General features: G+C 36.3%; 1 protein-coding gene across 1 annotated transcript in view; it reads left to right on the forward strand.

Annotated features, from left to right (window-relative positions):
- CNTN3 (contactin 3) overlaps positions 1-13,880 on the forward strand; it is a 331,480-nt gene that overhangs the window by 106,959 nt on the left and 210,641 nt on the right. Inside the window, exons 3-4 of the mRNA XM_078075960.1 lie at positions 1,482-1,608; positions 13,335-13,510. Of these exons, the coding sequence (XP_077932086.1) occupies positions 1,482-1,608; positions 13,335-13,510 (303 nt within the window). The remainder of the gene's footprint in view (positions 1-1,481; positions 1,609-13,334; positions 13,511-13,880) is intronic.

Below are 13,880 nucleotides of genomic sequence, written 5' to 3' on the forward strand. Positions count from 1 at the left end.
TAAAGAGGATAGCAGGCTGCTTTCTTAAGGTATGGTTGGTATCAGTAAGGATTAACTTTGTGGTGTTGTTGCAGTGGAAAGGGTATCTAGATTTAGCTAGACTTTGAGATTTGAGTGTACGGTCCCTAGACTACCCTCATTTCTAACACCAACTGCAAGTTCTGGCTCTGATAATTTGCTAGAAGGACTGACAGGAGTCACTGAAAGCTAATATAATCATGATTATGGTTTATTATAGGGAAAGCATACATGCTAAAATCAGCCAAAGGAAGAAACCCAGAGTATAGCATCTGGACGGGTCCCAAATGCTAAGCTTTTGTTGTCCTCAGATGAGTAAACCTCCTGGCACTGATGTGTGTTAATAAGCAAGGACTATTGCCAACCAGGAAAACTCGCCAAGCCTCAGTGTCCAGAGTTTTTACAGGGGCCTCATTACATAATAGTGACTGATGATGGCACGTGTAGTTGAGCTCAGTTGTCCAAGTCAGCTCATATCCCATGACTCAACTCTCCCACCATCGGTCACAAGTTGGTCTTTCTGGTGTGGCCAGTCCCCGTCCCACACTCTCAGGTGTGGCTGGTCCCACCCTCAGATCCAGTGTGGCCTTTGTCTCTTAGTCTGTTTATTCATTCTTTGCTTCAGCAGGAGTTCCTCCCATTTTACTGAGTGTTCCAAGATAGGAGAGTAAAGAGTTTCTTTTTTTTTCCCCTGTGAATTTGTTTGTTTTCAGAAATGCTCTGGCAATGATTGTACAACTGAAGTAGCCATAAGCATTTGTTGATGGCATTATCTTGTTCCTTTTTAAATTCATAGAACAAAGACGGATTTTTGTTTTTGGGTATATGTGGAAATTCTCAGAAAATATTCGAATTTTCTTCACTAAAGTAGAAAACCTTTTTAAAAGATACTTCCTGAGGGTTATATCCCTCTCTTCACTTGGTTGGCAATAAAGTGGAAGTACCACCAAATGTTGAGTGTTTTGAGGTCCAAACAGAAAAAGAATATTGTCAACCTTCAGATTGGCATGCATGGCAGATTTTGTGAGTAAGATCATGCTCAGGTATTCGACTAGTCTTGAATACAACTTGACTTTTGTGAAGAGCCTTATGACAGAAAGACCTTCTGCAATAGGATATTCACCAGTGAAAAAGTTAGGTAGGGTTTATATTATAAAAAGTAATTAGTACAGCCTTATTTATACTTTTAAGGGATTTTATTAATATGGCAATGTTTTTCAATACTAATTTTCATTGTCTTATACATGTTACTAGGCTGTCAACAGTTTCATTGGTGCTCATTAGCAAAGCAGTGTCTGCAGAGCATGTTCTGGGAAGCGATACCTGCCTCTTCTTCTTTTTTTTTTTTTTAAAGAGCAGATACTTGTTTCTTGCTTGTTTTTCTTTTTCGATTCTAGAATGCAGCTTTTACAGTACCTTTTACTTATTGTGATTGTTTTTTTGGATGTCTCCCACCCATACAGGTGAGCTTCTCTTGCAAGGTCCAGTGTTTATCAGAGAGCCCAGCAACAGCATTTTCCCTGTGGGTTCAGAGGATAAAAAAATAACTTTAAATTGTGAAGCAAGAGGCAACCCCTCACCTCATTACAGGTACAGTGACAAGTTTGCAAATCTAAATTAAGAAATAACAATGTGGCAATTGTGATTTTCTTTGTTTGTTTGTTTCAATATGTTCATGGCATCACTAAGAAAGAATAAGTGAAACTGGAGTTGTATGCTATGTTCAGCAGATCTCATACTTGAACATTTGGATCCACTGTATATATTTGATTAATTATTCACTTTACAAGATTTCTTGATTTAAAAGAGACCTGGTAGGATCTCTTAAATAAACAATGTCTATTCACTCATTTATAATGCAATTTAATATATAAACATGTGCCCATATGTAGTCATTGGAAACATATATATTCATCATGGGGATAAAATCAGATGTTCCAAAAGTTTTTGGATATCATAGTTTAAAAAAAAATACTTTTTAGCATTTGTACTTCTTTCTTTACCATTTAACTGACTTTGTGTTTGAAGATTCATTAGGTATAGAAGAATAAAATAACATTCTTACTAAAGTTATTTTAATTATTGTTGGAGAGAAATTATATTTAATTTAGTAGGTTTTTTTCATGTAAACGTATGTGTTTTTCAGATTACGTGAATAATACTTGTTCACTGAAAACCTTCAAACATCACAGAAAGGTATAAGGAAAAAAAAATCTGAATTCCCATCACCTTAAGATAGAAATATTAACATTTGGGGGACGATAGTAGCTTATTTGGATGGGATGGGCATTTACTTTTTTAAAGAACACAAGATTAACAATTTTTACTGTTAGGTGTGCTTAGGTGACCCAATTTAATGAAGAAATGAATTATTTATAAACAGCATATGCTGCTTTCATATAAGTGGCTACAAAAAAGTGCTTGAGGCACCTTGAAAACAACATGCTCTTTTGAATACTGTGAGCATTTGTCTCAAAAACTCTGTTTACAATATTAGTTTCTTGGCAAAACCTTTTCTATAACCTGCAGAACAAGCATACTTCAGCCTATATTAATAAAATTCTAAGTGTTTAGTCATGTAGATCGTATTGAACTTTGTTGTTTTCTTAATCCATGTAAGTAATAGAAGCCAACATTCCTTGTTAAATTGGGTCAGCCTTGGGTTAGAAGGTAGACCTTTGTATTTTTGCATCTGGAAGTAATCAAGGTCAGTCTTTTTCAACAGTATTCGAGATGCACTTATTGAGCACCTGCTGTGTACTTGCAACAAAAGAAACAATGATTCCAGGTTACTGGTCAGAACTGACAGAGGTGATAAAAAGTTTTCTCTCTGCCTCTTCCTCACCCTACAGAAATAAGAAAAATGTAACAATTGAAAAAAAAAAGAATCTGTATTTTATGGATAGTTCAATTAATCAGACATAAGCAGAAGTAACATCTGAAAATATTTTCCTTTTTGGGGGAAAGATGAACAGATCAACTTTAATAAGATGTTATCCTAGAAACATTTTTTCCGCAGCATTTTCATAGGACATTCTAACATTTTCTAAATGCATCCATTTGTTTCTCCCTGAAACAGAAGATTCTCCTTTTAGATATGACTGTAATATGATAAAGAGTCCATATGAATGACTCATTTGTGGGCTGTTTCTCTGTTGTCAGTAAAGTTGTATTCCTAGCATTTATCATATGAAAAATTTGATAATAAATGTGTTCAGCTGAAAAAATTATTATTAGTTACAAGATTTTGTCAGACAGGAGTATATTTCTAAATGAAGAGTTTAATTGTGTTTGTAAAATTTTATCAAATAGCAAGAATTCTTGAGATCAGAAATCCAGAAATAGTCTTTTGTTGCAATCATTTCTTTATATATCGGGTATTTATTATAATGCCAGAGAGTGTGTTTTTAAGCATACGGACAACATGTATAAAATGTTGATGAAGAGGTCCCACCATTTACACAGCGCTTCTTATGTTTTATAATGTGGCCCCTGATGCTGTATGTTGCAATTTAAACAAAATCTGTACCTGAGACTAGGAGATATGTGACTTAAATTGATTCATCTGTTTTATGTCTGAAAAGTGCAGAAATTTAACATGCTAGGTATTGTTTTAAAGTACTTTGGTTTGTAGCCAAATAAAGCAGACACTTTCATTATAGCTCTAAAGATTTTCTAAAGTTAAAACTTGTAACCAATATAAAATTCCACTTAAACTAAAGGTTTTTAGTCACTAGAAGTCGAGACCTTGAAAAAGCACAAGGGAACCTCTTCACGTTGGGAAAATATTAGGCTTCCCTATAACCAACTCCACTATTCATGTTATCTGTATAAGAGGTTATGACGATAGAGTAAATGGGAGTATAGAACAATGTAGGTTATAATTATGACCTTATCTATTTAGACAATACCTTTAGTTACAGCCTGTTTTTTTTTCTTCTAGCTTTTGACTTTAATAGTTAGTCATGTAATGTTCCATAGTATGTGTTTTTCAGATTACAGCATTTGTGGGGTGTGGCAGGCACTAACAGATGATAAACAAAACAACCCCACATGGCCTGAGGCTTTGAGGAGAGTCATGGAAGACACCTTGGCAGGGGAGGGGGATGAGGGGAGCTCTGGATAGGGAGATGGGAAGGGGGCCTCTCTGAGAACCCCCTCAGAAGAAATATTTCAGAAGAAAATATGCTTGCTTATTCTTATTTTTTACTATCCTTTAAAAACTACAGATAAATGGTATAAGTATGGAATAACACTGAAGACATGAAAATGGGGATTTCCTTTTTTACATGAAGTCAGAGAAACGTTAGGTTTTTTATAACTATAAATATAAGCAGTTAGATAGATAAATAAATACCATGGAGGAAAATCACTGGTTCATGTGAAATTACAAGTTAAAGACAATCCAAACGTGTTTCCCAAGATTCGGAATAAAGTTTAAGAGTCTTATAAAAGGATATCCTTCATAAGCCTACAGCCTGTCTTGTAGACTGAGACAGATTTGTCTGATGAGAGATCTTTTCTTGGTTATCCCATTGGGTAAAAACAACTCTTTTTTTTTTTTTTTTTTAAAGATTTTATTTATTTATTTGAGAGAGAGAATGAGAGAGAGCACATGAGAGGGGGTAGGGTCAGAGGGAGAAGCAGACTCCCTGCCGAGCAGGGAGCCCGATGCGGGACCCGATCCAGGGACTCCAGGATCATGACCTGAGCCGAAGGCAGTCACTTAACCAACTGAGCCACCCAGGCGCCCGGGTAAAAACAACTCTTAATTGGCCATATTAGAAATCCAAAAGTTCAGAACTTCTCAAGAGAAATTACTTGTGTTAGGGTTTAATTGAGAATTTTATTCTTTCTTTTGCATCTCCCCACCTAAGCCCCAAAGCCTAAATTTAAAGGTTAATTAGTATTCATTCTCGTTGTAATTGCCGATGATGCTGAAAGAGATTACCCTGAGGGAGTATTATTAACTTTTTTAAATGGGAGGGGCTTTCTCCAACTTCTCATGGGGTTACAGCTGCTCTCCATTTGCTCAGATAAAAGACCCCGAATAGGAAGATCCCTGGTCACTTCTACTAATGTCAGTCAGCCTTTAAAGGAACCACATGTTGGAGCTAGACTGGGGTAAAATATGCAAATGCCTCTAGGGACCAGGCAAGTAACAGAGCTAAAAGAGGTGGGTGTGCCTTAAGAACATATAGACACTTTGAATAATGACTGGAAACTGTCCAGCACTCAGCCACAAGCCTATTGAATGGTCATGACTGCTTCTCAGTGCTGGCCACTGGTTACCATCCAGGAATCCCAGTCCAGGGTAACAAAAGCTTTTAAAATTCAGGTATTTTCTCTTCGGAATCGCTCCTTCTAGTGTTGACTCTGCCTTTCTTCTTCACTGTAATGTAGGCAAAAGAAAATAAGTCTTGAAGTGGAATATGGCCCATGTGGGCTTTATGTTTTCAACATTGAGTCTAGCTTGAGACTTAAGATCTATGTTGTCCAATATGGTAGCCAGTAGCCAGAAGTTGACCCTATAGATTTAGATTAGTTAAGTTAAAAATGTATTTCCTCAGTCAAGGCAGCCTTCTTTCTTTCTTTTTTTTTTTTTTAAGATGTTATTTATTCATTTGAGAGAGAGAGAAAGACAGAGAGCATGAGTGGGGGCGGGGAGCAGAAGGAGAAGCAGACTCCCCACTGAGCAGGGAGCCTGACGTGGGGTTTGATCCCAGGATCCTGAGACCATGACCTGAGCCAAAGGCAGATGCTTAACCAACGGAGCCACCAGGTGCCCCTACTCAGCCTTATTTCAAGTGCTGAGTAGGCATGTGTGGCTAATAGCTACTGTACTAGAAGGAACCGATGACCATTTTTATGCTTCCAGAAAGTTCTTTTGGATGGCACTGCTCTAGATTGACCCTTGAAACCATAGCTTTTCTGTTTTTTCTCCTCAAAAGGAAATAATCACAACATTATTTTCTTCCAGCTCTATATGATAAGTAAACTATGTTAATGAAGTATGTTGTGAACAATATTGGAGATACACGTTATAAGGACTAAATGTCATTGCAGGGGCGCCTGGGTGGCTCAGTCGTTAAGCGTCTGCCTTCGGCTCAGGTCATGATCCCAGGGTCCTGGGATTGAGTCCCGCATCGGGCTCCCTGCTCGGCGGGAAGCCTGCTTCTCCCTCTCCCACTCCCCCTGCTTGTGTTCCTGCTCTCACTATCTCTCTCTGTCAAATAAATAAATAAAATCTTTAAAAAATAAATAAATAAAAATAAATAAATAAATAAATAAAAATAAATAAATAAATGTCATTGCAAAATATCATGTTCCCTGGCCACAGTTTCTCCCTTTTAGGTATAGTTCCCAATAATGGAATTTACCAAGTCTACTAAATGCATTCAGTACAAGATAGGAAAGGAAAATAAAAGAGACTAATTTCTGCTCACCATTTATTGAAAGAGTAAAATGTAAGGAAGTAAAATTTGAGGTCATTTATGGTCTATACATACATAGTCACACACACATATGTACACACACACTGCATAATACTGTACGTGATGCCACATATGGTAATATATATGTCTCTATATATGTACTGTATTTGTACATGCTGTATTTTCTACATGTATAATATAGAATATAGCATATGGACCGTGTATAATATAATCTATATTCTATATAATAATATCCAATATATATTTTAAGTATAATTTTTTATTATAGGCAGTTTGTCTCTTACATGTATCTTGTTGTCATGTAAGATCTGATGTCACTATTATTTCACTTTTATGCTTGCTTCATGGCAAATAAGAGTTTTTGTTCCTCTAAATTCTCCTGGCCCTTAAAGAGATACAATCCTTTCTGCTGGGTTACTAGGCCTGATTCTCTGTGTTTATGTTCATGCTCAACAACTTTTAGCATCCTGATTTCTCCAGGTGATGATTTCTGGTCCCCACACTCATAGTCAGCCACTAAGAGCAATGAGATGTTCACATGGTTGGAATGATTGCTAACCATTAAAAAGTAAAGAATATCTGTAGTACCTGAGGGAAACAGAGGGAGACGGCATCTCTTACAGGGCATTTTAAACTTGTCTGCATTACTGTCTCTGTCATGAAACCTTCCTAATATCCTCTGTGCTGGGCCCCATGCTCCGATGATGCCCATTGTACCCTGTGCCTACCTGTATGATAAAACTTAACAAAATGAAATGTGCGATAATGCCTTGGTGTAGGATATAACTCCCTTAAAGTTGAGGACAGTGTGTTCTTCATCCTTACCTTCCAAATGCCTAGCAAACAGTGCCTGCCAAAGTGGAGCATGAAAAAAAAAGGGGGGGAATGAAGTTAATGGGGGAAAACAAAGCAAATTTGGGATTAGATCATGTTTAGGAGTCAAGAATGCCATGAAGGATCAGAGGGTTAGAAGTAGTCAATAGTACATTTTATAGCATATTCTTAAGTTTGGATTGATTCCTTTTATTGGCTCCATTTTAAGATAGATCGCCCATGAAGTGACAAAGAACAAGAGGCTTACTTATATCCTCCCCGTAACAGCTGGAAAAAGAGGGCATCCTTCCTGCTAGTGTCATCAAAAGTTCTGAATGGTGTCAGAAAAAACGTGAAATAAAAACATAGCTAATAGTGTGAGCAATCGATAACCCAAGAAAAATGTAGAAGTTAGATTTTAGATATCACAGATGGAAGTGTAAAATTTAATTCACGTCATTTGTTGTTCTTCTTACTTGTGTTTTTGAAGTGGGATGAGGAGGAAGGAAAACACATAATGGTCAAAACCAAGTTAAATCAGTTGGGTCACATTCCACATTCATATTCTTAACTAATCACTGAGGCAGAGACATGGATTGTTCTGAGTGGCCAGGCCAGGTCACGTGAGGAGCGACCTCTTCAAAAGGAGTGAGGGGGTACTGCTACTAGAAAGAGCAAAAATGGATGCAGAGAAGGCAGGAATAGCAAACTTCTTCTGTAATTCTCATAGGAATAATTTTAAGGCAATCACTGATCAATTTAAACCAAGCTATAACTCTGTAAACTGAAGAGTTGCTTTTAGTCCCAGTGTTGTTTTTTTTTTCTTAAATATATATGCTTAAAATTTATCAATGAGTGAGAAATGGGAATCTATGTCATAAAACACATTTTAAAAACTGAATTTTTAAAAACACAGCATTGCAATTTAACTCATTTATATCTTTGGCAATTATTGCTGAAGCCTAACTAGTTATTTTTGGATAAAGTATTGAATATGCAAATTTGAACATTCATTCTTTCAAGGGCTGCAATTATTCTCATCACTTCAGTAAACATATTAACAAACATTGCATTTGAACACAAATGCATTTGCTTATTAACTTGAAAGCCGCATCTAAAACCACAAATTGCTTCTGTGATTAAATTCCTAATTTTCCTGTCAAACCCCAAATAAAGTATTGCCTGTTGATTTAACAAGTGTTTAGTGTGGGCTTATTTCCCAAACCTAGCCCCGCTCCCTAAAGATTTCAGTAAACTATTTTGTTCTTCTCGCTTTGTTTTATGTTGAAGTCTAACATGTGACATTCGTTTTTCACCCGCATATGGTTCGTATTTCCATTTGCCTGACCAGATTTGGTGTGATAGTATAGATGTCCTGAAGGACATTACCTTTGTATGTGAGGTAAATTATATTCGGGGATTATTTTGAAAACTACCTGAAGTCACTCAGTTTTGTTAGTTTCAGTTTCAAAGGGTAACAACAGTCTCTAACCTTGTTGTCATGTTGTAGTGAAAGACCCTGGTTAGGGCTCGGTGCCTTAAGTTATACTGACGAGATAGATCTATGCTTATATTCATGATTGTTGTTCATGCTAGTGAGGTTTTGTGTAAGACTTGCCATCTCCTGTAATAACTAGTAATGTAATTAAATAATAACTAATAAGGTAAATGAAAATAAATATGCATTCATTCCTCATCTTTGAGATGTTAATTGCTAATATGGATGACAACAGTGAGGGGTGACTATATGGAGGTTAGTTATGGCTAGGTTACTCCACTCAGGAAAATTCTATAAGCGCCTACCGTGCTCCTCCTATTATGGCTGATGGTGGGAACTCAGCAGTGATTCAGTCATTGTTAATTGGAGGTCATGCTTTCAAAAGCACTTTTCAACTCTGAAAGTTTAGGCTTTTCATACTGATTTAACTTATCATATAAATTCATGTTTGCACACACATACAGACACACATGCACACTCTTACACATCGTTTGTTCTTTGTTTTGGAAGGCAGTGGTTCTTATATCCTCAGTCACTGATGTTTTAGTGTCTTTCCCAGGAGTAACAAGTATAGTTTTCATCATGAAAAAGTAGCAATTGCCAGTTGTAATAGCTCCTATGTCAGGTACCTTATGCTGTTATATTCAAAATTCAAAACCTGTTGGCTCAAGGGCATGCATGATGTTTTAAAGAAATTCTATCCAAAAAAAAAAAAAAAAAATGTTTAGGGCCATAGACTTCCACCATTCCATTGAATAGGCTTGGCCCAGTCTCCTTACTCTACCTGCCCAGCCTCCCTCCAGTGAGGAGATATCAGCACCCTGTTGTGTAGAGGATGGAGATGAGATTTTAGGAGAAGTGGATTGATCAAATTCATGTTGTCTCAGGTAGGCTAGTAGAGTGTGAAGCCCAGCACTTCTCATTCCAGCTCCCAACTTCTATGTATTGGCCCAGAAGCAAATTCACATATAACCTCCACACCAAGAAATGCAAGGGGATGAGAGCTCATTGCCTGAGAATCAGTAGATTTGTAAAATATGAATATTAAACCATTTCTCACTTGTGGATTCTAAAGGCAAATCCTAATTTGTGTAGAATGAGCGTTTGAACACTGAAGGCTGGCAGTGAACTTATAAGATCATTCAAGAGTGTTACAACATGATGATTATACAAAGGTGCTTAATCTTGTGACATTTACCACTGAGCTAAAGCTACAAGGTTAGTCTGTTTCTAGAGCACAATGTAAATGTTATAGGGTTGAAATGCTAGTGTATGCAGCACCAAGAGCCATGAGACGGTCTTCTTTTGTTCCAGGTCACTGCATTAAGCCTTTTGGAATGGAATTTGGGCATGCAAATGTTACTTTTATGAATTTTTAAACAATTTTGTCATTTCAAAAAGATTTCATTCTGAAACTTTAGATAGGTTCTCATGAACTTCACATTTTATTCATGAAAGTGGACATCTGCATTTTTTTTTACAAAGAATTGTCAACGTACAAAGCTAAAAGATAGTATCTATCTCTAAAAGCTTCCCAAATTCATGGCCTAAATGTGCCATTCACCTGTTACACTTTATTACTACATGTTATGTTCATGAACTCTGAACAGTTGATTACAATTTACTGCAAAGAAAATTAATCTAATTTGTAGATTTATTGGACACATACTTTGTAAAAGGAGTATGTGTGTCTGCCTTCAGTTTTCCTGAATGTTTCTTGTACAGAAGAAAATCTCAGAAATATTTAGAAATCAGGCCCAAATATGAATATTTTGCATTGGGAACATAAGTACACTATTTTCTCAGGATATGATAATTTTTGGAATTTCAGGCCCAGAGATTCCTTACATATTTCAGAATTTAAATAAATACAGTCCTTTTTAATTCACATACTTTCAACAAGAGGAAAAACAATTAATGTTTAATAAGATATTGAGAAATTTTATATCACCTGGGGATGAGCTCCAGTTAATGATGAATAGTGTTAAGAAGGAGAGAAATAATTGTATCACCTTGTTAAAAGAAAATTAACATTCTTTCAGGTATGTCGTGTAAATCTTAGCTCTGAAGAGTTTGCTAAAGCAAAAACACTCTTACTTTTGGTATAGCAGAAACATTTAAAAGAGAGTAGATTTTGCCTTTTCACATAGTGAAATAATCTAGGGATTCAGTCTATATGATGAAGATTGAGCTAAAGGAAATAGTAAATATTTATGCATAAAAAAATCTTTTCCATTTTAGTTGTGTAGTCAAAGCTTTGGGATGGTAGCTTTTAGATCTTAGACATTTACTGAAATAAAGTATTCTCCCACATACATTATGATCTCTTAAATCTTTCCAGCTATTAAATAGGCAAGAAGAAGTGCTTCTCCATATTTTTATTTATCTTTACAATTTTCCACATAGCCACTGTGCCTTTATTATTCATCGGCTAAACACAAAAGCACAATTTTCAAATGAAGCCATCAGGCATACTTAGTCAGGCCATAAACATTCCAACTCTAGAACTAAAATCCTTTTTTCCCATGCAAACTGTAACACCAAGTACCCTTTGTCATGAGAGTCTCCCATTAAAAAGTATGTGAGATTATCAACATCTTTTCTGGTTTGAGTTTAGAGAACTTTTTCCTACTGCAAGCATGAAGTTGCTCAGAAACTGACAAACCTTTTACATCTTAAAAATTCAACCCACCCATTTGTGATTTACTGCCCTATTTATTTTCTGAAAGTCAAGCCCAGAATGTGTAGGACTATGTCTTCCCCATGTTGTTTCTTTGCATGTGTACCTGCCTGAGGACTCATTAAAACGTGGGGCTGAACTTATACATTTGTTCATTTCCTATGGCTTTTATCATTAAAACTTTATTGTGTATTATTCAGATATAGAAAATGATATAAACATATAATCTAGTCCAATGATGAACATCCATATAACCACTCCTCAAGAAATAAAACCAAAAACCCAAATTTCCTAGTATTTGCCCCTTGAACATACCCCACTTTCTTTCCATGAGAGCTTTAAAATACCTTAAAGTGGAGGTTTATCATTTTTCATATGTTTTAAAACTTTATATAAATGGTATCAATTTTTATTTTATAAAATGCTTCATGATTCTTTATGAGACTTTTCCATGCTAAGTTCATACATTTTCACAGCTGTCTAATATTTCATTTAACTTTGCATACTTTCATTTGTGATAATGTTAACATTTCATGTCTTTATTTGCTTTTAGAGCATGTAATATGGTCAGGTTAAATATTTTATATATTAATGCAACAATTTTTAGATGGCATATGACATGATAAAAGGACTGTGGGCTAGAGAGTTCAGATGAGGACTACTTCTGATCCAACAATGCATTACTTGGGGACAGTTGACATCTCACTCAACTTTTTTATCAAAACCTTCATCTATAAAATGAGTATTAGATTACCCACCTTCTCAAAGTTACAAAGAGCAACTGGGATGATTGTTGTTATAATACACAAAAATTTTATAGAACTGATAGTGGTTTCTTTTTATTATAAAAATCAAGTCTTCTAGGAGGTAGATGGCTCTAATTTATACAATGGATGTGTTCTTGAGACTATGGGATATTTCTGAGTTTTTAAAGGTGACTTTGATGTGTCAGGTATACTCACTGTTTAAAAACTGTTTTTTCTGGGGGCACCTTGGTGGCTCAGACAGTTAAGCCTCCAACTTCGGTTCCGGTCATGATCTCAGGGTCATGAGATTGAGCCCCTTGTCGGGTTCCACACTCAGCGGGGAGTCTGCTTGAGATTCTGTCTCTCCCTCTGCCCCTCCCCCTGCTCTTTCTCCTTCTCTCTCTCTCTCAAATAAATAAATCTTTAAAAAAAGAACCCTGGTTTTTCTGTTTAAAAACTCTTGTTTAAAACCCAGCATCTTTTCTTTTTCCTTTTTTCTTCTGGCCTCCCATTGATAAATATGGCTCTGGGGTTAGTGTCTTTACTGTGTGAGACCCCCTAGGTGGCATTTAGGGTTTTTTACCGCAGTGTACCATTTAGTAAATAGCATTGTGATGGCTGAGAAGAGTGGAGAGTGCCTCGGGGATGGGTATTTACCCAGACAAATTGAAATGGATAGTTGAGCACTTATCCAATTAATTTATTAAATGTGCTCAGTCAGTCTGAATAAATCAAAGGAGTGTGCTCTTTCCCCCCTTCATCGGCAGCATGAGATCGGCCTGAAGTACATGAGGTAATTACCTCCACTTTCTACTTCATCTCTGCCTATACAGACCTAGCCTTCTTTTTCCCCTGGTGAACAAATTATTCTCACCTCTTCAGAAAATCGTGAAAAATCTTTAACTTTTAGATGCTATTCTGTTGTGCTTTCCACTATGCTTGAACCTTTTGTTTCTGATAAACGGGCCATGTTTGAGCTTCAGATACGTCACAGTGGAATAATATATTTATTGCCTTTCATTTATAAGAGAGGTGATGTTTAAAGTGGATTTTATAATGTAGTTTGTTTTTTTTTTTAATTTAAATATACTAAGAGGGGAAAAACCTTGACATTTGTTTTACAGATGGCAGCTGAATGGAAGTGATATTAATCTGAGTATGGAATATCGTTATAAGTTGAATGGAGGAAATCTTGTGGTTATTAACCCCAACAGAAATTGGGATACAGGAAGTTACCAGTGTTTCGCAACAAATTCACTTGGAACAATAGTCAGCAGAGAAGCTAAACTCCAGTTTGCCTGTAAGTTTATGGTCATAATGTCCAGCAAGTTCAACGTTTAAAATAACTAAGTTTGTGTGGTCATTTTGGATTTCAGAAACAATACGTGGATTTTATTAATTGAATAAATAGGTTGAGGGAACAATTCACTATGATCTTTTGGATCTCTAGGTACTGTACAAATCAGAGCTTAAAATGTGTGTGGGTATGTTTTCCATTTTACTATTTTTGTAAGGATTCTATTTAGGACAGGAAAAAGAATCCAGTTAAGAATATGTTTGTTGAGGGACGCCTGGGTGGCTCAGTCGTTAGGCGTCTGCCTTCGGCTCAGGTCATGATCCCAGGGTCCTGGGATCGAGCCCCACATCGGGCTCCCTGCTCTGCGGGAAGC

Source organism: Halichoerus grypus, chromosome 1, assembly GCF_964656455.1.
Source record: "Halichoerus grypus chromosome 1, mHalGry1.hap1.1, whole genome shotgun sequence".
NCBI lineage: Eukaryota > Metazoa > Chordata > Mammalia > Carnivora > Phocidae > Halichoerus > Halichoerus grypus.